Source organism: Hemiscyllium ocellatum, chromosome 18, assembly GCF_020745735.1.
Source record: "Hemiscyllium ocellatum isolate sHemOce1 chromosome 18, sHemOce1.pat.X.cur, whole genome shotgun sequence".
Lineage (NCBI taxonomy): Eukaryota > Metazoa > Chordata > Chondrichthyes > Orectolobiformes > Hemiscylliidae > Hemiscyllium > Hemiscyllium ocellatum.
This window is the reverse complement of record NC_083418.1, coordinates 20075112-20100050: the sequence shown is the minus strand read 5'-3', so window position 1 is coordinate 20100050 and position 24939 is coordinate 20075112. Positions and strand designations below refer to the sequence as shown.

At 46.1% G+C, this 24939-nt stretch overlaps 1 protein-coding gene across 3 annotated transcripts in view; it reads left to right on the top strand.

The window, feature by feature from the left end:
• Positions 1-24939, top strand: part of LOC132824148 (proline-rich protein 5-like) — a 142264-nt gene that overhangs the window by 46291 nt on the left and 71034 nt on the right. For 2 of the 3 annotated variants that reach the window (XM_060838410.1, XM_060838411.1), the window contains exon 3: positions 11900-11980. The exons of the other annotated variant lie outside the window; for it this stretch is intronic. In XM_060838410.1, the coding sequence (XP_060694393.1) occupies positions 11900-11980 (81 nt within the window). The remainder of the gene's footprint in view (positions 1-11899; positions 11981-24939) is intronic. 3 annotated transcript variants of the gene reach the window in all.

The following is a 24939-nucleotide window of genomic DNA, read 5'->3' as shown; positions in this document are numbered from 1 at the left end:
TTGAAGTGTTCGGCCACAGGGTGATGGGGTTGTTTAGTGCGTGTGTCCCAGAGATGTTCACTGAAACGTTCTGCAAGTTGGCGTCCTGTCTCCCCGAGGGAGTGGAGACCACATCAAGAGCAACGGAGGTACAGGAATATCTCTGTCGGATGTGGAAGTATCCTTTGGGGCCTTGGATGGAGCTGAGGGGGTGAGGTGTGGGTGCAAGTTTTACAGTTCTTGCAGGGAAGGTGCTGGGAGTGGAGGGTGGATTGGTGAGGGGCATGGACCTGAGGAGGGAGTCGTGGAAGGAATCGTCTCTGCAGAACGCTCATGGGGTGGGGAGGGAAATTTATCTTGGTGTCGGGGTCTGAGTGCAGGTGGCGGAAAAGGTGGAGGATGATACGATGTATCCAGAGGGGTTGGTGGGGTGGAAGGTGAGGACAAGGGGGGGTTCTGTCCTTGTTGCAATTAGAGGTGTGAGGTTCAGGGGAGGAGATGCACTGGGGGGCATCATTAACCATGTGGGAGGCAAAATTGTAGTCCTTGAAGAAGGAAGCCATCTGGGATCTTCTGTGGTGGAATGGGTCCTCCTGAGAGCAGATGCGGTGAAGGCGGAGGAATTTTTTGACTCTGATCTCCAGCATCTGCAGTTCTCACTTTCTCCATTGGAGAATGGATATTGTGTTATTGAAGAACCTACTCCCTGTTTATTACAGCTAACTATATATATTCATATATACAGACACAGGTGACTTGTGAAGGTCTCACCTTCGCATCTCTCGCCTGAGATGTAGTTAAAACTACCACAGGTATATCTCTCATGAGTCCTCTGTGATTTACCTTTATATACATACACTACATTCTTTATGGCACAGTCCAGTACTAATCTATGAGATTACAAAGAGCAGCATCCTTTTCACAGAGTGTCGTATTTCAACTGGACCTCGGTAAAATGGTGTTTGGGCCCTGATATTGTCAGGTCACATGTTATGGTACACTGAGATCATAAGCATGTCTTATAAAGGTATATTGACCGTGACATAACACAGGAGATGTACTAGCTGTGAGACATACAACTGTGAGGTCTCCCTCCGTTACTATCATAATTTGGAGATGCCGGTGTTGGACTGAGGTGTACAAAGTTAAAAATCACACAACACCAGGTTATAGTCCAACAGCTTTAATTGGAAGCACACCAGCTTTCAGAGCGACGCTCCTTCATCAGGTGGTGCAGGAAAATTACACTCCATAACCACCTGATGAAGGAGCAGTGCTCTGAAAGCTAGTGCTTCCAAATAAACCTGTTGGACTATAACCTGGTGTTGTGTAATTTTTAACTCATCATTATCAAGGCATCTTTTCCTGGCACACAGACAATAGACAATAGGTGCAGGAGTAGGCCATTCTGCCCTTCGAGCCTGCACCACCATTCAATATGATCATGGCTGATCATCCTTAATCAGTATCCTGTTCCTGCCTTATGTCCATAACCCTTGATTCCACTATCCTTGAGAGCTCTATCCAACTCTTTCTTAAATGAATCCAGAGACTGGGCCTCCACTACCCTCTGGGGCAGAGCATTCTTGTTTTTGGACAGCAGTCTGTTTTGGGTCTGCTATCAGCACTTGTAGCACACTTTCTTACTTTCCAGTCTTTCACACCAGTCATACAGCATGGAAACAGACCCTTTGGTCCAACTCATCCACACTGACCAGGCATCCCAATCTGACCTCGTCACTTTGCCAGCACTTGACCCATACCTCTTTCAATCTATTCATATACCTGTCCAGATGCCTTTTAAATGCTGTAATTGTACCAGCCTCTACCACTTCCTCTGGCAGCTCATTCCATACACGTACCACCCTCTGTGTGAAAAAGTTACCCCTCAGGTCCCTTTTAAATCTTTCCCCTCTCACCCTAAACCTATGTCCTCTAGTTGTAGACTCCCTGACACTAGGAAAAAGACTGTCTATTTACTCTATCCATGCCTCTCATGATTTTATAAACCTCTATAAGGTCACCCCTCACCCTCCAACGCTCCAGGGAAAACAGCCCCAGCCTATTCAGCCTCTCCCTGTAGCTCAAATCCTCCAACCCTGGCAACATCCTTGTAAAACTTTTCTGCACTCTTTCAAGTTTAACAATATCTTTCGTACAGGAAGGAGAACAGAATTGTACACAGTACTCTAAATGTGGCCTAACCAATGTCCTGTACAGCCGCACTTAATGTCCCAATTCAGTGTTCTAATACTACCAGTCCACAGGCCTGTTGGCCATCATCCTAAACAGTTAACCAACATTTCAGCTCTCCAGTAACTTGTTCTGCAATCCCCACGGATGTTGCATCCCTTTGTTCACTAGAACCCTCAAGGATAACTGTCACCAAACTGGGCAGTGGCCTCTGGAGATGCTAGCTGTGTTCTGTCTGCCGTGATTGCTCTCTGGCCTGTCACATACTCTATTCTGCACCTCTGGATGCAAGTACAAGGCATTGGCAGTACAAGGCACCTTGTTAAAGGTGCAAGGTTTTAACAGTCATGAGGAGTGAATGGTAATAATTTGATTGCCATACATCATCTAACCACCACCATTTATTACCTTACCAGAGCCTTTCCATTCTCTGTGACCCACTCGTTTGTAATACAGCAAACTTTAAATTAAACGCTGGCTTAAAAAATGGTCTTATTTTTGTGTTCTCCCGAATTTTCCCTGGCCTTGATGGAAGCCTGGCTACCCAAACATAAATTATTCAAATATGCAGAAAAGGTAAATGATTGAAATGCATTCTAGACGAGGGCTATCACAAAACCCACATTTGGGATTCTGTTCATAGATGAATCGATAGGGACTGTATCTTCCAAGCATCTGATGTGATGTCTTTGCATGATCCACCCGAGCCAGGGCAATCGTGAGCTTGCAGTCTGATTGATCAGCTAAAGAGTTAGCCACCGTTTAATTGATCATCACATGGTTCAATTCACCAAGTCCATGACAGGAAGGATTTTCGCTGTGTTTATAGCCATGATGTTCATGTTTTTACAGATCGCTCTGATCTTGTCATTGCCGATTTCCTCTTTGTTATCAGCCAGAAATTTTGCTGGAGTCTTATGTCCAATCCATGCCTATTCTCCATGACTTCTTTTGACAATAATAATTTTGCCCTTACTGTCGTAGGAAAACTAAATCTGGTCGCCATATCCACAAAATGCACCAAGAAAATATTTCTGTATTTGCCCTAAATGTATGCACCCAGGGTAATTCCCTAGTTAAAGTGATGCGTCCATTAGATTCACAATACCACGTGGCAGTGATTTGTTGGGTGAGTAAATTATAGAAAGATTTTTGTATTTTTCTCTTTGGTGGAACTAAGACTTGAAATGAGGGTCAGTTTGAAGCTTGAACAACTACATGCTTTCAAAAAAATGAACACAAAGAAAATTTGATGTTTGCTGTTGGTGACTAGCATGAAAGATTATTTCACCTGGACTGTCTCAGACTCCTCCCTCCCCTTCCTAGACCTTTCCATTTCTATCTCGGGCGACCGACTCAACACAGACATCTATTATAAACCGACTGACTCCCACAGCTACCTGGACTACACCTCCTCCCACCCTGCCCCCTGTAAAAACGCCATCCCATATTCCCAATTCCTTCGTCTCCGCCGCATCTGCTCCCAGGAGGACCAGTTCCAACACCGTACAACCCAGATGGCCTCCTTCTTCAAGGACCGCAGATTCCCCCCAGACGTGATCGACGATGCCCTCCACCGCATCTCCTCCACTTCCCGCTCCTCCGCCCTTGAGCCCCGCTCCTCCAACCGCCACCAAGACAGAACCCCACTGGTTCTCACCTACCACCCCACCAACCTGCGCATACAACGTATTATCCGCCGCCATTTCCGCCACCTCCAAACGGACCCCACCACCAAGGATATATTTCCCTCCCCTCCCCTATCAGCGTTCCGCAAGGACCACTCCCTTCGTGACTCCCTTGTCAGATCCACACCCCCCACCAACCCAACCTCCACCCCCGGCACCTTCCCCTGCAACCGCAGGAAATGTAAAACTTGCGCCCACACCTCCACACTCACTTCCCTCCAAGGCCCCAAGGGATCCTTCCATATCCGCCACAAGTTCACCTGTACCTCCACACACATCATCTATTGCATCCGCTGCACCCGATGTGGCCTCCTCTATATTGGTGAGACAGGCCGCTTACTTGCGGAACGCTTCAGAGAACACCTCTGGGCCGCCCGAACCAACCAACCCAATCACCCCGTGGCTCAACACTTTAACTCCCCCTCCCACTCCACCGAGGACATGCAGGTCCTCGGACTCCTCCACCGGCAGAACACAACTACACGACGGCTGGAGGAGGAGCGCCTCATCTTCCGCCTGGGAACCCTCCAACCACAAGGTATGAATTCAGATTTCTCCAGCTTCCTCATTTCCCCTCCCCCCACCTTGTCTCAGTCGGTTCCCTCAACTCAGCACCGCCCTCCTAACCTGCAATCCTCTTCCTGACCTCTCCGCCCCCACCCCACTCCGGCCTATCACCCTCACCTTGACCTCCTTCCACCTATCCCACCTCCATCGCCCCTCCCCCTAGTCCCTCCTCCCTACCTTTTATCTCAGCCTGCTTGGCTCTCTCTCTCTTATTCCTGATGAAGGGCTTATGCTCGAAACGTTGAATTCCCTATTCCTGAGATGCTGCCTAACCTGCTGTGCTTTGACCAGCAACACATTTGCAGCTGAAAGATTATTTAAGTGACTTAATCTAAGGAACACTGTGGACAATTCGACACCATATGTTGCTTTGTCCAGCTGGCTGGACTTTGAGTGAGTCAGTCGGAGAGTACTAATGCTAACCAGCCAGCCACACAGAATGTTGGTTTTAATAAAGAAAATGAGAAAATGGTTCTGATTGGCCGTAGCAGGCTGCATAGCGGTTTTGGGAGCTTTGGGACAAGCTAGATTTTTACTTGGTTAAAAACAATGACTGCAGATGCTGGAAACCAGATTCTGAAGTAGAGTGGTTACTCTCTCTTGAGTTTTCTGTTCAGTCAAAGAATTGTAGACTGTTCAGAGAAAAGAATGCCAGTCTAGAGGAATGATATGGCAATGCCGGTGTTGGACTGGAGTGTACAAAGTTAAAAGTCACACAACACCAGGTTACAGTCCAACAGGTTTAATTGGAAGCACTAGCTTTCAGAGTGTTGCTCCTTCATCAGGTGGTCTAGAGGAAATAAACAACTAATTGGGGAAGTCTACTGAAGTTGTTCACATTCACCAGTGCCTTAGAAATTAGATAAACAGTTACATGCCTGTGCATAACTCATTGATTAAGGATTGCATGAAAGCTTGGCATCCATTGTTTGAAACTGTTTAGTTGAACTGGCAAATTACAATTCTTCTAATTTTTCTTTTCAATTTATCTCTTAACTGTGTTTGTCAGACTGCCTGTGAGTGCGTATAAGGGTTATGATCAAAGAAAGTTGGATTCAAATCATAGATTAATTAAACTGACTTTCGTTTAGCTTTTTCTGCAAAATTTACAGTATTAATGATAAATTGTTCATTTTTGTGTTGTGTTCAGGAGTTTATACAGTCAGGTCATTGAGTATTTTAATTTCACTGCATTGTGAATTCAGTGATAGTAAGGCTGATTTGGTTTGGCTTGCTATCCCTAGTCGTGATACAATGGAACTTTAAAATTCTTTTCTCTCTGAATTTTATTGCCTGATACATGCGTAATATTTTAAGGAGAACCACCAGGCTTTGTTAAAAGGATACAATAATGTAGGGTTGCTCACTATTTATACCCAAACCTATAAATAGAAAGCAGGAATTTTCAGCATTGCTTCGCCTGAGGCCCACTGAAGATGTTACCTAGTAAGGTCTGGAAATGAACCTTCCAGCCTAGCGAGCAAACCTACATCCAAAACCTCAACCTGAGCTACAAATCTTCTCAAAACTCATTAGGATACAATAATGTCTTGACTAGATAAACTGCGGATCCATCGACTTACCAAAAATAATTGCCTTGTTGCACTGCATATCATGTTTTGATCCTGCATTTCTCATGAAGCTTTACTCAATAAGCTCATAAATATCTACCTATTGTCACCCCATTACTATTTTTAACATGGCCTATTCCGGCTATGACTCTCACACTGGTGATCGCAGATTGTTGGCACCATCAAACTTCGCATATATCCTCAAGGTAACTTTTCTCACAGATCTATTCCACATAGTGTCGAACTGTCCAGCATTGTCTAGCATTGCATGATTAAATAGCCAACAATTAACATGTTCATCCCAGGACAAAGACCTTTTGTGACCAGTATAATTTGTTTGGATTCATCATTACTTCCAAATTCCCGACATATAGTGAGTTGGTTTGAGGACCTTGCAACTCTGGTTTGGCGATTCATTGCCAAAATGGTGCTTCCTGAAGTAGCTATTAACTGTCACCTGGCCACGCCATGGAATCACTTGGTTATTAGTGTTGTTCTGGTTTTATCTTGCACTGTAATAGCCTGACCTGCTCCAAGTGCATTCATCCTTGCGGAATGTTGAATTTGTTCCATCAGCTGTGAAGGAAATGGTTGTTTTGCCAAGAATGGTTTCAAGGCTACAGTTCCGAAGGATCCTTCTCCTGGAATTGAATTGCCGTCAGACCCTGCCCCAATGAAACACCTTGGCACACAAAATCCTCCAACCTAAACAGAACGACTGACCCAGGGACACCCGAATGGACTGTGTGGTCAACCTTCTTTGCAGTCTGTGAAAATCCATGATATAATCCTCCAGGGAATGGCCATCTGTTCTTTTCAAAATCTATCAAAGTCTCATGCCTCATACAAATAAGTATTTAACAGATTAGCTCCCATTGGTTATATGGTTTACACAGAAGTTAGGTTTTTGTACTTGTTGTCTGCCATGTTCCGTAATAACTAAGATTATTGTTTATGTCCAGAGTGAAAACAGACCCTTCGGCCCAACCAGTCCATGCTGATCATGTCCCCAAACGAAACAAGTCCCACCTGCATGCTCCTGGCCAATATCCCTCCAACCATTACCTATTCAGGAACTTATCCAGATGTCTTTTAAACATTGTAACTGAACCCCCATCCTCCACTTCCACACACAAGCCACTCTGTGTAAAAAAAAAATTGCCCCTGATGTCTTTTTAAAATCTTTCTCCTCTCACCTTAAAAGTATGCCCCCTAGTCTTGAAATCTACTGCCCTAAGAAGAAGACACCTGCCATTCACCCTATCCGTGCCCCTCATGATTTTATAAACCTCCATGAGGTCACCCTCAACCTCCTACACTCCAGTGAATAAAGTCCCAGCCTATCCAGCCTCTCCCCTTAACTCAACCGCTCCAATACCGGCAATTTGCTGACAAATCTTTTCTGAAACCTCTCCAGCTCAGTAAATCCTTCCTATAACAGGGCAACCAGAACTGGACACAGTACCCCAGAAGAGGCCTCACCAACAACTTTAGCATGACGCCCCAACTCCTATCCTTTTACAACCTTCCAACATGCATTTTTCGACCACCTTTATACTTTGACAAAATATTCTATTCCAGAGAGACTCAGGTGACTGCCTGTGTGGAGTTTGCACATTCTTCCCCGTGTCTACATGGGTTTCCTCCGGGTGCTCCAGTTTCCTCCCACAATCCAAAGATGTGTAGCTTAGGCGAATTGGCCGTGCGAGATTGGGTCCCGGAATGTGTAGGCTAGGCGCATTAGTCAGGGGAAATGTAGGGTAATAGGGTAGGGAAATAGGTCAGGGTGGGATACTCTTCAGAGGATCGGTGTGGACCTGTGGGGCTAAATGGTCTGTTTCCACACTGTAGGCTTTCTACAATTCTATGAGGATTCTGCGAAAGCCAGTTTTTAAGATTGATTCACAGGATGTGGGCGTCACTGGCCAGGCCAGCATTTATTAGCCATCCCTAGTTGCCCAGAGGGCAGTTAACTATCAACCACATTGCTGTGAGTCTGGCGTCACATGTAGGCCAGACCACCAGGGGTGGCAGATTCCTTACCAGTTGATGAAGGCTAGCTCTGGTGCCAGTCTTTGCACACTTTTTTATATTTATTCACAGAGTTGCACGTTACGACAAGCTCAGCCCAGGCTGTGCCCATGGAGTAGGCCTCAGGCGAAAGCCCAGTCAGTGCCCTCACACAAACAATTAAACACAACTAATCTGTAACTAATCCAACTCTCGAGGTTGAAAGAGGAAGGTTGGCTAAGACACCAGGCCATTCTTCACATTTGGCAATGGAACCTTATTAATGTCAAAATACAACAGACAGATGCTGCCTGACAATGTTGTGCTGCCTCAAAGCTGTACTTAGTCAGCTGAGATTGTGGTCAAGTTTTCGAGGTGTGGCTTGAACTCACAGCCTTCTGACTCAACAGGTGAGAGTTTGACCATCCAAGGCAAGCCCTCCCCGTTGTGAAGAGCTCACTGACCCTCCCATTCACATTAGGGTGTACTTTCTTTTTGCCATTAGGCACAGGTCTCGCAATATTACCTCATATAAGATTCCCAAATGTGTTTATAACATGGGTTTAATGCAGAGTAAAGGTAGGGCGACACGGTGGCTCAGTGGCTAGCACTGCTACCTCATAGCACTAGGGTCCCAGGTTCAATTCCAGCCTTGGGTGACTGTCTGTGTGGAGCTTGCGTACTCTCCCCATGTCTGTGTGGGTTTGCTCCGGTTTCCTCCCACAGTCCAAAGATGTGCAGGTCAGGGTGAATTGGCCATGCTAAATTGCCCATAGTGTTAGGTACATCAGTCAGAGGGAAATGGTTCTGGGTGGGTTACTCTCCGGAGAGTCGGTGTGGACTGGTTGGGCCAAAGGGCCTGTTTCCACACAATAGGGAATCTAATCTAATCTGCACAGCCATATGAAACACTCCCCGATCAGGCACAGTGCAGCTAGGTAACGTTCCCCTTCTGTGCTTTGGGAACAGGCTTTATTAAAATAGATTTTAATCATGAGTACTGCTTACTTCTAGCTTCTCCTCCTCTACTATTTTGTGCTCACCAGCTCTGAATTTCCTACATCCCAAACATCACTCTCCTGATCTTCTTCAGGCTAATGACAATGAGCAACAAGTCAGTATACAACGGCTATACTAGGCCGCTTCAACAAGGGCACCTTTCAATTTCCCCTTCCTCTGCTACACTATTCTTGATAACCAGGAGATCCTCATGTGGCTTACAGTCCACACTCTACCACTTTATGTCACCACAGGTTAATACAGTCAGCATGTTGCACGGCAGAATTTTAAAATTACTTCAGATGGAGAATTATCCTCCTGGTTCTCTGCTCCAGACCTTTCCTTCGGCCTATCACCATGTTTTGCCTGAGGAAAGTTTTTTTTCTGATGAGGTTTCATTCGAAACTTTCATTTGCTTTACTTATTGCCATGTGTATTTTGTCACAAAATACAGTGTAAATATTGTACAGTATCGCTACTCACTGGCATCATCTTAGAACATAGAAAAATAAAGCAAAGTGTCGAATATAAAGGCAGAAGAAGGAAAAATGTGTTCAATCTTACAGTCCCTCTTGTTAAGTGCGGCATCATGGGCCCTGGGGTCTCATGGCCAAGGACGGGACCCCTTCGCTGTGGGTATGTTCACTGAGCTGGGAAGTTGATTTGCTGGCATTTTGTCCCCTGTCTAGGTGACAGCTTCAGTCCTGTGGAGCCTCCTGTGAAGTGCTGCTGTACTGTGTCCTCTGGAATTTATTTGGTTCCGTTCTCGCTGCTTCCGTTCGTTGTAGTGGCCGGTCTGTGGATCTAGGCCAATGTGTTGATTGATGGAGTTGGTGTTGAGTGTCATGCTTCTAGAAATTCTCTGGCTGTCCTCTCTTCGGCGTGTCCTACGATCATTGTGTTGACCCAGTCGAATTTGTGGTTCTTTTTCGTCTGTGTATGAGGTTACTAGGGATAGCTGGTCGTGGCGTTTAGTGGCTAGTTGGTGTTCATGGCTGCCTGTTTGCCCTACATTGTGTTTCATGCCTGGAATCCTGTAAATTATGTTATTCTTGGACGTGATGGGTATTGGGTCTTTTGGCGTGGTGAGTTGGTGTCTGACCGTGGCTGTCGGTTTATGGGCTGTCATGAATCCCAGTGGTTGGTGAAGTCTGGCTGTGCCAGTGGAATGAGAATCGCCAGTCTTCAGCACCATCTCACCTCCACCCGGCTGTACCTTGCCAGTACCGATGCCACCAGGTGCCACACCATCCGCTGCAACCGTCAGGAATTGGCACTGGGCCCACTCGCTGCCGTCGAGGCCATCGCTGCCGCCGAGCTAGTTTGTAAGAATGGAATCTCGTCTTCTCCTTCTCCCACCTCAGCCATGACTGCAGAGAGGGTGAATTGGGAGGAGGGAAGGGAGGAGGTGAGTGCTGCTGTTTGTGAGACCGCTGGATTGTGGGCTGTTATTACAGGAGAGCTGCAAACCCTTCTCTGTCCCCTGCCCGCGTCTCCACGGTCAATTCTTCAGTTTGCAGGCCATTGTTTAGTCTGTTCCCCCGACAGGCAGTCCCAAGAACTGAAAGAACCCAGTGCTAATGGTATTGATGGCCAGCATTGGACACTCTGGGACACTTCTCTGCTGTAACTTCTATGAGAAGTCCAGGCGTGATATTCTTTGTCCACAACCCTGCACTCCTGGCACACACACGTATCAGGGGTGTGACTGTATGCTCCAATGGAAGAGATCACCCACCCAGTTGACTTACACGTGACTCCAGTCCTGCACGGATATGGTTGATTCTTAATTGCCTTGTGATGTGGCATTTCCATTGGTTGGAATGAAAAAAGAGTGACAAGAGACGGGTTTATAAATATCAGTGTTGCCTAAATCCTGCAAATAATATTTTTAACAGTATTGACTTGGTCATTAGCAGGAAAATATACCTGTCATAAAGGATGCTTGGGACAGCTATTGTACTCCTCCCTCATCTAATTGCTTGTATTTTGCCTGTACTTTCTCTGTGCCTCTTTCTTATGCTCCCCTCCCTATTTCTCCCCCTTTATATCCGACCCGCCTCTCTGAAATTTCCGGAAGTGATCCCAACAATGTCTAGTTTCCAATGCTCCGGTTGGTGGCAGGAAGCACAGGAACATTGACAAACCCAGCAGTGAATGGTAACGCCACTCAAACCCAGCGTGTTTGTTTGGGGAGGCAGACACAACAAGCAAATAGTGGGCACACTACATCAGTGGTCTTTTCAATAAATGCAAAGTCGCCATACTCCCAGAGGACCATGGGAGACTGCTCTCTCATCAGAGAGGGATGACTGGTGGTAGTTTAACCTGAGGGTCACCATGCCTCAGACAAGGGGAGAGTCGAGAAGGAGAACCCTTCATGTAAGAATATTCCTCGCAAATGAGTTGCCCAGGAAAAAGAAGGATGTTTATAAAAGTTGACGACGATGACACACTTCCATAGGGTAAAACACCACAGCCAGTATAACATGAGATGACTGCTTCCCTATAAGTTAGCTCATATAATATAGGCCACAAAGTTTGGGGGTCCTGTTGAGACAGATGTCTTGAAATTTAGTACCAACACTGTGCACATTAATGTCTCAGACTTACATACAGACTGGATTGTATGCTTATTTTTGTTGTTATTGCATTATGTTGCAAAGCAAAGGCCACTGCACCGAACAGCTTAACTGAATGCCTGTTTAACTGAGAGTTAAAGTGGAGGCATTTAATGTAATTATTGCCACAAGTTGCCAGCAGCACCTTCGACTGGCCTGTAACACAGGCTGTTGCAGCTGCTGCAACTTTATCACTTTGTCAGTTCATTGATTTTTGTTTTTTTTTCATGAACCGTGTCTCATTTTTGGATTTTCATTGTTTCTCCCTCAGCGTCCACAAGGCAGTGATCCGCGTGTTCCAGGGAGGAAGCTTGCAAGACAATGAGCTGTTCTCTCTGAATGAAAACATAAGGTAAAAATCCCAGATAAGGTTGAAGGAAGCGAACTGGTTAATACTTAGCAACGCACTTAGAACTGGTATCACAACCCCTTCGGAAGAAGATCAGTCTGTAACCAAACTGGTCTGTGTGTGATCCCAGTCTCTGATTGTTAACTGCCCTCCAAAGTGGCCTAATCAGTCATTCAAAAGTGAAAAAAAGTATTACAAAGGAGGGCAAGACCGTGACCACCATCACTCTCTCAGGGTTATTCTCTCAGCTGTTCCCATTGCATCATATAATAAGAAAGGCAATTGGAATCAAGGCATTTATTGCAAAAGCACTGAATTATGGAAGTAGCGTTCACTGTAATTGTACGAGGTGTTGGTGAGACCACACCTGAAGTATCTATGTCTGCCTTTGGTCTCCTTACTTGAGGTGGTGGCACTGGAGGCAGGTCACCAGATTGGTTCCAGGAATGAAAGGGCAGTTGCATGCAATGCAGTTGAATGTCCAGGGTTCGTACCAGCTGGAGTTCAGCAGAACGAGGGGGTGTCCGGCAGAGTCATATAAAACACTAAAGGGGATTGAGAAGGCAGGTGTTGAACAGTCACTCCCCCTTGCGAAACAGACAAGAGGGCACGGATATAGAGTGAGAGGAAGTAGGATCAAAACTGAGATGAGGAGAAACTATTTTTTTTAGATTTTATTAGATTACTTACAGTGTGGAAACAGGCCCTTCGGCCCAACAAGTCCACACCGACCCGCCGAAGCGCAACCCACCCATACCCCTACATTTACCCCTTACCTAACACTACGGGCAATTTAGCATGGCCAATTCACCTGACCCGCACGTCTTTGGACTGTGGGAGGAAACCGGAGCACCCGGAGGAAACCCACGCAGACACGGGGCGAATGTGCAAACTCCACACAGTCAGTTTTTTTCTCTCAGAGGGTTGTGAATCTGTGGGACTCGCTGATCCAGACTGTAGTGGAGGTGGATTAAAGAAAGAAATAGATATGTTTCTGATGAAAATGGGATAAAGGGCTATAGGAAGCAAGCAGCAGAGTGGAGTTGAGGTCAGGATATGATCAGCCATGATCACGTTAAATGGTGGAGTGATCTAGAAGGGCTGATTTGCTCCTAATTCCTTTGTTCCTATGTCTGAATTGTTCTTGGACTTTAGAATCTTGTAAAGAACAAAATCAGACAGACACAAGGTTTGGTTTAAACAGAAACTTAATTGTTAAAGTAAGCTTCTAAATGCTGCAATACAAATCCTCCAAGCTGGTCCAGATGATGTAATACCTTGGTCAGCCTGTCTAATTTCAATCCGTCACAATCTAACCTCAACACCCGCCAACGAACACTGAAATCATTGCGATGCATTAGAAATCAAAACTTCTACTGGAGGACTGCAAACAAAACCTCATGTTCCAGCCCCAACCCTGTCTTAATTCAGATTAAATCTCTCTGGATCTGGTTGCTGCCCTGAGGTAATCTGAGCCCTCTCAGCCCCAGTAGGCCTCAGATGTGGCCGATACAATCCTCCAACTGGTAGGAGCTGAAAATGTGTTGCTGGAAAAGCGCAGCAGGTCAGGCAGCATCCAAGGAACAGGAAATTCGACGTTTCGGGCATAAGCTCTTCATCAGGAATGAAGGGCTTATGCCCGAAACGTCGAATTTCCTGTTCCTTGGATGCTGCCTGACCTGCTGCACTTTTCCAGCAACACATTTTCAGCTCTGATCTCCAGCATCTGCAGACCTCACTTTTTCCTCCAACTGGTAGGAGTCAGACTGACCTGTCCTAGCCCATCACCAGCAACATTGCTTTGATTTCAAACCCCAACCCACCTTCTCTAATGATTCATATCGAACATCAGACAGCCACATCAGACATTTTTCCTGGTGCTCGGGATGTCTTGAGAGTTAACCCAGTGAGTATTTCACAGATGATGCAGCCAGGATTGAGCAGTTAACCAATGCTGTACATTTCCATGGAGAATCCAGACCAGACAACACGATCAGTTCACAATGATTATGCTGTTTCAACCTGACGTGATAACAAACACCAATGGAAGAATGTTTGAATTATCCGTTCCCTCCTCGTTGTGGTAACATTGGTCAGGTTTTAGTACTCTTGTACTGAGTGATGTGGAGGAGCCGGTGTTGGACTGGGGTGGACAAAGTTAAAAATCACACAACACCAGCTTATAGTCCAACAGGTTTATTTGGAAGCACTAGCTTTCGGAGCGCTGCTCCTTCATCAGGTAGTAACTACAACTACCCAATGAAGGAGCGGCGCTCCGAAAGGTAGTGCATCCAATTAAACCTGCTGGACTATAACCTGGTGTTGTGTGATTTTTAACTTTGTACTGAGTGGTCAGCCTCGTGACTGAAGTAGCCAATGGCAGGTCGTGTCATTTCTTTGCCCCCCATTGACTGGCGATAGCAAATCAGACTATGCTGAATCCTTTGTGCTGGAGCCATTATCTGAATGGAACCTCTCTGTATATGGGCTGAGGGTTGGCTTGTATCTGCAGCACTGCGTCTAAGGGTTTCTCATCGATCAGAAAGCCTAGTTGGAAGGGGGATTCAACTCCTACGACTAAGATGGGCCAAGGAACCTGAGATTGTCCACCTTCTGTGTATGTCGAGCTACAGCGATGTTGATTGGGTCTCTTCCTTGCAATCTGCCATTTTGTTATTCACTGGAACAGTTTGAGAGAACTGACTGGCTTGCTAGGCTGAAGACTGACGTGCTAGGCCGATGTCAGAGGGGTTGTCAAGATCAACCATGGAGGCCTGGCCTCAGCTCCAGTGTGATCCAGATACCAAATAAAAACCACAGAACAATGTGGCCCATTAACAATGTTGTTTTCAAAGGAACTGGCCCTAGAATGGTCAGAGTTGTTGGAGAAATTGAAGACGATATTGAAGAATTGAGGTAGCTTTGGTTTTCAGGAATAGAATGTAAGATATTTTTATATCACTGAAGGTCTACAGTAGTACTGATATGGTCTTATAGTCTGGAGTAATTTGCCATGTAGGAATAAAACTCCGCTCAGGATTGAGATGTAAGCAAAATACTGCAGATGCTGGAAATCTGAAATGAAAACAGAGTGTTGGAGAAACTCATCTTGAGGACAGAGAAACACAGTTAATGGTACGAGTCCAGTTGCCCTCCTTCAGAACTGGGAGAGGGGTAGATACTGATGCTTTTCGTGCTATTGGCAGAGAAGGGGGGAGGTAGAAGAGCGAGTGGGACATTTAGGGGTGGTGGGCCTATGGCCTGGCCTGGCTATCCACCTGTCTTCATGGTTGCTTTGGTCCTACCTGAGGGGGTGGACCCGATTCCATCCCGTCCCTCACCAGCTCACAAGAATCCGATGGGTTGGGGTCCCCTTAAAGTAGGTTGGTCAACTGGCCCTATGCCATGACAGAGGGGTCCAAACTACCCAGTCACACAATGAAGTCAGCAAAGTTGGGGTTGCCAGGCGCTGGCTTTGCCAGGTGCACCTAAATACCCAGGCCATGAAAATCCTACACCATGAGGGTGGGAATCACAGAATTGTGTCCCATCCATGATTTAACACCCAGCCTCTGTTCCTACACCCGGCAGAGACATGAAAATCCCACCTTGATAGGCGGAAAGGTTGGCCATGAACCAGGAGGTATAGTGAATCAAGCATTCGTGACTGCTGCCTGCCGCACATCACACATGGGGGCATTACCTGTTCAGGTGAACCTTGGGATCTGAGGCTGGTTGTCAGGGCCCCCCATCACAGCTGCAGGTGAAGCTTATTCACTGACAGGGTCAGGCCAAGATGTGGGGTGATAAATGATACCTAGGTCTAGCTGGCAGCCACTAGGCCTTGGCCCACTGGACAGCCTAATAATCCAGTCAACAAAGATGCAGTGCAGAAGAGGTTTACATCAATAAAATGCCTGTAAGTGCATTCAGTCGTGTGCAGAAACTGGGCTAGTTTTCTTCTGAGCAAAAAATAGTAGGTGTTTAAAATTATTCAGGATTTTCAGTGAATTAAATTTGGCCAAAATAGTTCAAAGTGATTGATTAAATTACTTACGGTATGGAAACAGGCCCTTCGGCCCAACAAGTCCACACCAACCCGCCGAAGCGCAACCCACCCATACCCCTACATTTTCCCCTTACTACAGGCAATTTAGCATGCTCAATTCACCTGATCTGCACAGATTTGGACTGTGGGAGGAAACTGGAGCACCAGGAGGAAACCCACGCAGACACGGGGAGAATGTGCAAACTCCACACAGTCAGTCGCCTGAGGCGGGAATTGAACCCAGGTCTCTGGCGCTCTGAGGCAGCAGTGCTAACCACTGTGCCACCGTGCCGCCCACAGTATTGAACGCAGTCTGACAGAGGTGGAGTGGTTTATGAAAAGGGGGACTCGTGCTTGGCATATGTACTGAAGCTTTTCAGGGTTGGAACTAGTAGAGTTGATAAGGGTGAGCCAGTGGATGTGGTTCACTTGGATTTTCACAAATGTCCCACATAAAAGGTTAGTTAGGGAATTAAAATGTGTGGGATTGGGTGTATCATACTGACATGATTAGAGAGCAGGTGGGCAGACAGGAAACAAAGAGGAGGACTAAAGGGGTCTTTTTTCTGAGAGGCGAGCAGTTACTAGTGGGGTATGGCAGGCAAGTAGCAGGCATCAGTGCTGGGGCCCCCAACTATGATTAAGGTGAGGGAACTAAATGTAATATGTCCGAATTTGCAGATAACTCAGAGCTGGGTGGGTGGGTGAACTGTGCGGAGGGTGCAGAGATGCTTCAGTTCTGAAGAAGGGTCCCTCGACCTGAAATGTTAGCCCTGTATTCTCTCTCCACAGCTGCTGAGTTTTTCCAGCAGTTTCTGATATTTGATTCTGATTTCCAGCATCCGCAATTCCTTGTTTATTTGGAGATGTTGAGAGAGTGGCCAAGTGCATGCCAGGCACGGTATAAATATGAGTTTACCCACTTTGGTTGCATATGCAGGAAGGTAAATTATTATCTGATTGGTGACACATTGGGAAGGGGGGAGATGCAATGAGACCTCCTGGGTGTTGTTATAGATCAGCAGCTGAAAGTGTGCATTCAGGTGGGGCAGACAGTGAAGAAGGTAAATGGTAAGTTAGCCTTGGTGATAGGATTCACATACAGGGCAGGGCTGACTTGCTGCAACTGTCCTGGACCTTGGTGAGACCACCCCTGGAATACTGCATGCAGTTTTGCTCTCTTTATTGAGGTATAAAGTTTGGCAATGGTTTACCAGACTGATTCCTGGGATACGAGCTGAAAATGTGTCGCTGAAGAAGGGCCCATGCCCGAAAGGTCGATTCTCCTGCTCTTTGGATACTGCCTGACCTGCTGCACTTTTCCAGCAATACATTTTCAGCTCTGATCTCCAGCGTCTGCAGTCCTCACTTTCTCCCTGGGATAGCAGGACTGACGCATGGAGAGAGACTGAATCAGTTAGGACTGTATTCACTGGGGATTAGAAAAATGAGGGCAGTTTCATCGAAAACTCTAAAACTGTGAACGACACGAGACAGAGCCAACACAGGAAGGATGTTCCTGATAACCAGGGAGTCCATAACCAAGCATCACAGTTTAAGGAGATGGAGTATGGACAGAAATGAGAAAAAATGAGGATCTTGACCAGATGGGCCAATGGACTGAGAAGTGGCAGATGGAGTTTATTTCAGATAAATGCGAGGTACTGCATTTTGGGAAAACAAATCTTAGCAGGACTTATACACTTAATGGTAAGGTACTAGGAGTGTTGCTGAACAAAGGGACCTTGGAGTGCAGGTTCATCGCTCCTTGAAAGTGTGCCTCAGGTAGATAGGACAGTGAAGAAGGCATTTGGTATGCTTTCCTTTATTGGTCAGAGTATTGAATACAGGAGTTGGGAGGTCATGTTGCGGCCGCTACAGGACATTGGTTAGGCCACTGTTGGAATATTGCATGCAATTCTGGTCTCCTTCCTATCGCAAAGATGTTGTGAAACTTGAAAGGGTTCAGAAAAGATTTACAAGGATGTTGCCAGGGTTGGAGGGTTCAAGCTATAGGTTGAATGGGCTGGGGCTGTTTTCCCTGGAACATCGGAGGATGAGGGGTGACCCTATAGAGGTTTATAAAATCATGAGGGGCATGGATAAGGAAATAGATAAGGCCTTTTCCCTGGGGTCAGGAGTCCAGAACTAGAGGCCATAGGTTTAGGGTGAGAGGGGAAAGATATAAAAGAGACCTAAAGGGCAACATTTTCACGCAGAGGGTGGTACGTGCGTGGAATGAGCTGCCAGAGGAAGTGGTGGAGGCTGGTACAATTGCAACATTTAAGAGGCATTTGGATGGGTATATGAACAGGGAGGGTTTGGAGGGATATAGGCCAGGTGCTGGCAGGTGGGACTAGATTGGGTTGGGATAGCTGGTCGGCATGGACGGGTTGGACCGAAGGGTCTGTTTCCATGCTGTGCACCTCTATGACTCTATGACACTATAAAACCCACATATCTCAGCTGCTAATTGTTGTGGAGAAAGTGAGGTCTGCAGATGCTGGAGATCAGAGCTGGAAATGTGTTGCTGGAAAAGCGCAGCAGGTCAGGCAGCATCCAAGGAACAGGAGATTCGACGTTTTGGGCATAAGCCCTTCTTAGAAGGGCTTATGCCCAAAACGTCGAATCTCCTGTTCCTTGGATGCTGCCTGACCTGCTAATTGTTGTCCCTGCTTCCCATTTCTCGATCCACGGCCTGATCCGTATCTCTCTCCTGACCAGCCCTCCCCCACCCCCTCCAAACCCCATCCTATGTCAGCACTATGCAGGGAGACTGTCAGTGCATCTCGGTCCATGATGTGGCATTAAATGAAAGCTTAACTGTTCTGCCAAATGACCACACATTTCCCCCTCTGCCATTACCAGGCCTCCAGGTTAAAAATTGCACTTTATGGCAGAACTATCTTGTATTTGTCGTGGGAGTAGCAAACAACTGAGACAGGTAGTTGAGCTAACAATGTTCACAGGTGATCGACATGTGATCACTCCTCCGAAAAGTGGTGCAAGCAACAGCATTGGGGAACCGAGGCTGCCATTATCTTGATGGATGATAGATGTGACTCAAGGCTGACCTGAGTTTTTCTCCCGCCTCTATTGCACCCCCGGAAATCCAGGGCCAACTCCCTCCACCACCAAAGAATGGATGTTTCTCAGGAAAATTGGCTGCTATAGCTCCGGCAAAGCAGAATTCCAGACTGTGCTCCGTGCCAGTAACCATTCCCATCTTGGAAACTGTTCCCATCGCATTGCCTGATGTCTTCTTTCTCCCCACTAGCATTCCTCCTCCTCTTCCTACATTTAATCACCAATTCCCATTCAGCTGTGTCACCTTTGAATGTTGAACTTTTATCCATGGAAAAAAGAAGTGGTACTCTCCAAGTATCCTCTCCCTTAAGGCACTGAGGGGAAGGGATGGATTGTCACTCGACAGACCCTCAACAACCTCACAGATTGGGAAGGATAGAGGAACAAGGATAGAGTAGGCCAGTCAGCTGCTTTTGAGTCTGCTTTACAATCCAAGGCAACAGTGACTGATCCATGCCTTACCTCCATCCATCCATCCACCTCGTATACCCTGTTGTGGACCAGACCAGACCAGACCCTCTCAAAATAAATTAAGAAGGTGGCCTGGACCCTAACTTGTTCTTATATTAAAGGCAAGTGTGAAGTGCTTTGTTCCAGATGCAATGTGGCTGCTCAATCTTCACAACGTTATGTAAACCTACAGTTTGCTCAAACACTATAGTCAAAATACAAACAAAAGAAAGGGTAATTTAGAAATGACTTAACTCTATTGAAAAACTTAATAGAATAATAGATACAGTCCCTATTTCTAATTAACTCCTCCAATATGGAACTATCCCATCAATCTCCCCCTTGGTGAAAAGGAAAAATCAGAAAAATAGATTTGTTTCCCAGGTAACCCAATGGCAGAGAGACAGCCCAGTGTCGAGCTGTACCCAGGACATGGAAAAGATCACTTCTATGTCTTCAATCCCACAACAGCAACTGTTCAAAGATAAACTGAAAAAACTATTTTAAAAAACTTAGAAATCCTGGACTGTGAGAGCTAGCCAAAGCCATCTATTGTTCCTACCTGTTTTAAAACCTCTGGGCCTCCCAGGCTGTTTACTCTAGTGGTTTTGGTAGACTGCTTGGTGTCTCTGTGTTACAACCTCTCTTCAAATAAAAAGAAAGAACAAAATAACCTCTTAAAGCCAGAGCATCATCGCCACCCCTCCAGACCAAAGGGGTAGCCATGGGCACCCTATTGGGCCCTAGCTATGCCTACCTCTTTGTCAGGGACATGGAACAGGAGAAAGTGAGGACTGCAGGTGCTGGAGACCGGAGTTGAAAAATGTGGTGCTGGAAAAACACAGCAGGCCAGGCAGCATCCAAGGAGCAGGAGAATCGACGTTTCGGGCATAAGCCCTTCATCAGTTACGTGGAACAGTCATTTTCCGCAGCTACACCAGCGTCATTTCCCACCTCTTAATCTGTTACATCGTTGACTATATTGGTGCCATCTCGTGTTCCCAGAAGAAGGTTGAACAGTTCATCAATTTAACGCATTCCTTCCACCCTGACCTTAAGTTCACCTGGGCCATCTCAGACACCTCCCTGGACCTCTCCATTTCCATTTTTGGGGACCAACTCAACACAGACATCCACTACAAACCCACCGACTCCCACAGCTACCTGGACTACATCTCCTCCCACCCTGCCTCCTGTAAAAATGCTATCCTTTATTCCCAATTCCTCTGCCTCCACCACGTCTGTTCCCAGATGGGAGCACCACAGAACATCCCACATGGCCTCCTTCTTTAAAGACTGCAATTTCCCTTCCCACGTGGTCAACGATGCCTTCCAGTGCAAGACCTCCACATCCTGCAACCTCTACCCTTGAACCCCACCGCTCCAATCGCAACAAGGGCAGAACCCCCCTGGTCCTCACCTTCCACCCCACTAACCTTCAGATCCATCAAATCATCCTCCGCCATTTCTGCCACCTACAAACTGACCCTACCGCCAGAGATGTATTTCCCTCCCCACCTCTATCTGCGTTTCAGAGAGACTATTCCCTCCGTGGCTCCCGTGTCAGGTCCACGGCCCCCACCAACCCACCCTCTCCTCCTGGCACCTTCCCCTGCCACTGCAAGAAGTGCAAAGCCTGCGCCCACAACTCCCCCCTAACCCAAGGTCCCAAAGGATCCTTCCACATCCGACAGAAGTTTTCCTGTACTTCCTCACAAGTCATCTGCTGTATCCATTACACCCGATGTGGTCTCCTCTACATCGGGGAGACAGGTCGCCAACTTGCGGATCGTTTCAGAGAACATCACTGGGACCCCCACACCAATCAATCTTACTGCCCTGTAGCTGAACACGTTAACTCCCCCTCCCACTTCTCCAAGGACATGCAGATCCTGGGCCTCCTCCATCGCTAAACCCTAACCACCCAACACCTGGAGGAGGAACGCCTCATCTTCTGGTCCTGGGACCCTCCAACCACACAGGTTCAATGTGGATTTCGATAGTTTCCTAATTTCCCCCCTCCCCCCCCCACCTTATCCCAGTCCCAACCTGGCTCCACCTCCTTGACCTGTCCTACCTGTCCATCTTCCTTCCCACCTATCCACTCCCCCTCCTCTCTGACCTATCACCTTTATCTACCTACCACATTCCCAGCCACCTTCCCGCAGCCCCACCCCCCTCCCATTTATCTCTCCGCACTCTTGGCCTTTAAGCCAATTTTTCCTGATGAAGCGCTTATGCCCGACACGTCCATTCTCCTGCTCCTTGACCTGCTGTGCTTTTCCAGCGCCACACTCTTCGATTCTGATCTCCAGCATTTGTAGTCCTCACTTTCTCCATCCCTTAGTATCACTTGGTTAACAAAAATCAATTGATCTCAGATTTAATTGAGTTCATATCTACTGCTTTTGATAGCAGGGAGGTCTATGCATCTATCCCATTTTGCATGAAGCAACTGTTCTCACAGAAATAGGAGCAGGAATCAGCCCTCAGGCCTGCATCGCCATTCAATTACTCCTGCTTTGGGCCAACTCCTCATAGCCATCAACTCAATACATTTTAAAGATCTATCCAGACCTCCTCCCCACATATTTTCAGTGATCTAACCTCCACAACAAGAGGATTCCTGACAGTTGAACGGGAGAAGAAATTTCTCCACTCAGTCTCAGTTCTAAACGTTTGTCCCCTTATTCTGGAACCACGTCCTCCAGTTTTAGATCCCCCCTCCTCAAGTGGAACATTTTCTCACCGTCCACTCTGTCAATCCTTCTCGGAGTCTTGTAAAATTCTTCTCAACCCTCAGGCCCAATCTGTTTACCTGATCCTGATACGTCAATTGCTTCACTCCAGGAATCAGCCTGGTGAGTCTCTCTAGTGCCTGTATATTTTTCCTCAAATATGGGCACCAAATCTGTGCAGAGTACTCTAGAGCCAGTCTCACCAACACTCTGTACAGCTCTCTCCTTAATGGTCTATTTCTGATTTTAAGCTTAGAACCACGTACCTTGACTCCCCACAAAGAGAAACGTTCCCTCTACCCTACCAATTACTTTCAAAATCCTGTGCTTTATGCTTATACATTCCAGGCGGTATGAGCATAGTTTGTGGAATCTGTCCTCATAACCAATCTCTGGGGTTCACTCATTTTCTGCTGAAGCTGCAATGCAGTGTTTCCACAACCAATATATCCTTTCTCAGCTGTGATACACAGGAATTGTACAGTGACCCCGATGTGGTCTAAGCAGGGCTTTCTTTGGTTGTAATGAAATCTCCTTTCATTTATCTTCCAGCCAGCTGTTTATAACATTTTACTCGCTATTTGATTTAGTTATTGGATCGAACTACCACGATTATTGATCTGTGGTCCTGAGTCCTTCTTACATCTCCAAGCTATTCTTATGTCAAAAATATGCAGATCGGTTGGTTTTTTTTTGTTCCAGGATGGATGACCTCATCTTACCTGTACGAGATCCATCTGCAACAGTATTGCCCACTCGTTTCATTCGTTAACGCCTCTCTCTAAATTTACCCACACGGCTTACCCACATCCTCAATTAATTAATTAACTAATGATCAATTTATTAATGACTTTAAAAATGAAAGCCATGCATCCAAGTTTGAGGATGACACAAAGATTGCCGTAAGCCGTGTGGGTAAAAAAAACCAACCGATCTGAGTATTTTTGACATAAGAATAGCTTGGGGATGTAAGAAGGGCTCAGGACCACAGATCAATAATCGTGGTAGTTCGATCCAATGATCAGTTTTATTAATTATTAATTAATAATTAATAAAACAGATCATTGGGGGATACCAATAGTTACTCCCTTGGTGGCTCAGTGGTTAGCACTGCTGCCTCACAGCACCAGGATCCTAGGTTCAATCCCAGCCTTGGGTGACTGTGTGGAGTTTGCACATTCTCCCTGTGTCTGCGTGGGTTTCCTTCGGGTGCTCCGGTTTCCTCCCACAGTCCAAAGATGTGCAGGTCAGGTGAATTGGCCATGCTAAATTGCCCATAGTGTTCGGTGCATTAGTCAAAGGGAAAATGGGTCTGGGTGGGTTACTCTTAGGAGGGTCAGTGTGGACTGGTTGGGCTGAAGGGCCTGTTTTCACACTGTAGGGAATCTAATCTAATCTTGTGTCCACATAAATTATCTTCACTCTGACTTCTCAATCTCTTAACCAGGTCATGATTTTCCTTCAATTCCAGGAGGATTCATTGTGGCTCCATAATGTGGTACCTTATCGAATACCTTCTGGAAGTCCCTGTCCATTACTTAATTATTTCCTCAAAGTGATACATTTGGTTTTGTTAGATAAGACCTACACTTTACACATCCATATTGTTTAACTCACTAATCAGCTCAACTGCCCTGTAATGACTCAATCACCTTTGTCCTTAATTACGGATCCCAATAATTTTCCCAAAGCAGATATTAGTCTATAATGGCCTGGTTTCTCTCTCTTACTGTTCTGAATAATGATGATGCATTTGCAATTCTTCAATCTAAAGAGCCAGTTTCTGAACTCCTGATGATTTACGACTAAAGAATTCGCGATATCTTAGCTTCAGCTACAAGCTTAATTGAACTATCAGGATAAGAGGTTCTCAGTCTTTCACTGCTGCTATCGTTCCTAACGGTATATTCTTGCTTACACAAAGTTCAATATGTTCCAGTTCTTGCTTCATTATTGATTTCTCAGGATGTCAGATATATTACCCTCTTCCTGACTTGTGACAATTGTGCAACAAATCTGTCAATTACTTTTGTTCATTTGCAATGCTACCCATATCTGTTTTTTCAAAGGATCCCACATTACTCTCTTTTTCCCTCTAACATATTCATAAATTAGTTTTGTATTAATCTTGATAACCCTTCCAAGTTATTTTTGCAGCTGTTTTTATCACTTTTGTTTGATGTCCATTATATTTTCCCCAGCGCGCTAGATTGACACGATTCTCTGCACTCGTCGTGAGCTCTGTTATCCCTCCCCGCTTTGTTGACTTTAGCTGTATTATTTACTAAATACAGTTCCTTCCCCTTCGGAGTAAATCAGCCTGGGTCAGATCAGCCATGATCTTGTTGAATGGGGGAGCAGGCTTGAGGGGCTGAATGGCCTCCCACTGCTCCTAATTTCTCTGTTCATATAGAACATAGAACAGTACAGGCTCTTTGGCCCTCAATGTTGTGGTGGCCTTTTATCCTCCTTTAAGGTCAAACTAATCTCCCTACCCTACCTTTTACTATCATCAATGGGCCTATTCAAGAGTCACTTAAATGTCTCTAATGTATCTGACTCTACTACTACTGCTGGCAGTGCATTCCATGCACCCACCTCTCTCTGTGTAAAGACCCAAACTCTGACATCTCCCTGAG